Here is a 1,891-nt window from a genome sequence, read left to right as displayed (position 1 = left end):
CGAGTGTGTGTGAGCGAGTGTGTGTGAGCGAGTGTGTGTGAGCGAGTGTGTGTGAGCGAGTGTGTGTGAGCGAGTGTGTGTGAGCGAGTGTGAGTGAGGGAGAGTGAGAGCGCGAGAGTGAGTGTAAGTGAGTGTGTGAGAGTGTGAGAGCGCGAGAGTGAGTGTGAGTGAGTGTGTGAGATGTGTGTGTGTGTGTGTGTGAGAGAGTGTTGAGCCGTCTGCTGTTTATAGCACAGACCCTTTTTCTGTCAGTAAACATTGTGAGGTTTTTCTGTGGAGGAAGAAAGATTCCCAACCGCTTCACTAACGCTAGCTATGAAGTTTGTTAGCTTGTTGTTTAACAATGACTGGAGAAAATACAATTTTACCTGCACATGTAAGGTCACTCTCTGTCCGGGACCACGATTGTTATTTGAAAAGATTAACTTTAACGGACGAAACCAGATTGGCCGACCGACACGCTCCCGATCTGACAGGATTAGCTCGAGTGTCGAGTAAAGAGAAACTCACCCGTGTCTGTCTAGTCATGAAGATTTCAGTTTCAGCACGCAACTATTTTACAGCTACATGAGAGTGAACTGGGCCAAAATACAAAACAAGTTAAACATTCAATGTGATGGATATATTATTTGAAGATGAATGTATCATGTAACCAGTGTTGGGTGTGACTAGTTACTAAGCAATTGGTTACTGTAATTTAATTACTTTTCCCTTGAAAAAGTAAAGTAAGGGATTACTCTTATTTTTTCTGTAATTTAATTAGTTACTTATGTAAATGAACTTAATGCTGTGTATAGACTGTAGAACAATACAATACAATAGTGGATTTAACATCAAAATTTAAAGTCTAGCATTAAAATGCATGCTTTTTATGTATCCTTCTCACTTTAAATATATTTTAAATTAGGTTTCTCATGTTTTAAGCTCCTTATTTGGCCGAATCTGTGCTGGTTTGAATCGGCCGCCTCCAGTTTTCTCTTTGTTTTGCTAGCAGCTAGCGCTGTGATGTAATTGTGACGTCGGCCCAAGAAGGGTCTGTAACAAGTTCCTTCTCTTCCTCGATGCTTTCTCAGAAAATGGGCATCAGTTTCACTACGAGCAACAAAGAAGCGGCACACAAGAGCGACGTTCTGTTCCTGGCCGTCAAACCGCACATCATCCCGTTCGTTCTGGATGAAATCGGTCCAGATATCGAGGACCGTCATCTGATCATCTCCTGCGCCGCTGGAGTCACTATCAGCTCCATTGAGAAGGTGCGAAACTCGATTGCTTTACTAATGCACTGAGTGCTGTTGATGACGCTATTAACAACTCGTTTAGTTCTCTACACACCTGTGGGTTTAAAGGAATAGTTCACGCAAAAATAAACATTAGTTACTGCATCAGTGTCTCAGCAATGGATGCTCTGCAGTGAATGGGTGCCGTCAGAATGAGAGTCCAAACAGCTGATAAAAACTTCACAATAATCCACAAGTAATCCACAGCACTCCAGTCCGTCAGTTAACATCTGGAGAAGACAAAAGCTGAAACAAATCCAGCATTAAGACAATTTTATACGAGTCTATAATCCATAATAACGCTTCCTCCAGTGAAAAAGTGTTCTGGTGTGAATCAGGAGAGAAATCTGCTCAGAACAAGCAGCATTTAAACAGCTCTAAACAAATATGTGGCTGGATTTTGATGTGAGAGACAACAACAGATGCACTTTTTCACTGGAGGAAGCGTTATTATGGATTATAGACTCGTATAAAAACGTTTTTATATTTATTTTTTAATAGTTTATTTTTGTATTTCATGTTTTCACTTTAAAATTAGTTAATTTTAGTTACTAATATATTTTAAATTAAATGGTTAGTTCACCCAAAAATGAAAATTAGTCCATAAATTACTC

General features: G+C 39.9%; 1 protein-coding gene across 1 annotated transcript in view; it reads left to right on the top strand.

Annotated features, from left to right (window-relative positions):
* The window catches only part of LOC107702027 (pyrroline-5-carboxylate reductase 2), a 13,985-nt gene that overhangs the window by 2,281 nt on the left and 9,813 nt on the right, over positions 1 to 1,891 (top strand). Inside the window, 1 exon segment of the mRNA XM_074187063.1 lies at positions 1,074 to 1,253. Within this exon segment, the coding sequence (XP_074043164.1) occupies positions 1,074 to 1,253 (180 nt within the window).

Source organism: Sinocyclocheilus anshuiensis, unplaced genomic scaffold, assembly GCF_001515605.1.
Source record: "Sinocyclocheilus anshuiensis isolate Anshui unplaced genomic scaffold, SAMN03320099.WGS_v1.1 scaffold250, whole genome shotgun sequence".
NCBI lineage: Eukaryota > Metazoa > Chordata > Actinopteri > Cypriniformes > Cyprinidae > Sinocyclocheilus > Sinocyclocheilus anshuiensis.
This window is presented reverse-complemented; position numbering and strand designations above follow the sequence as displayed.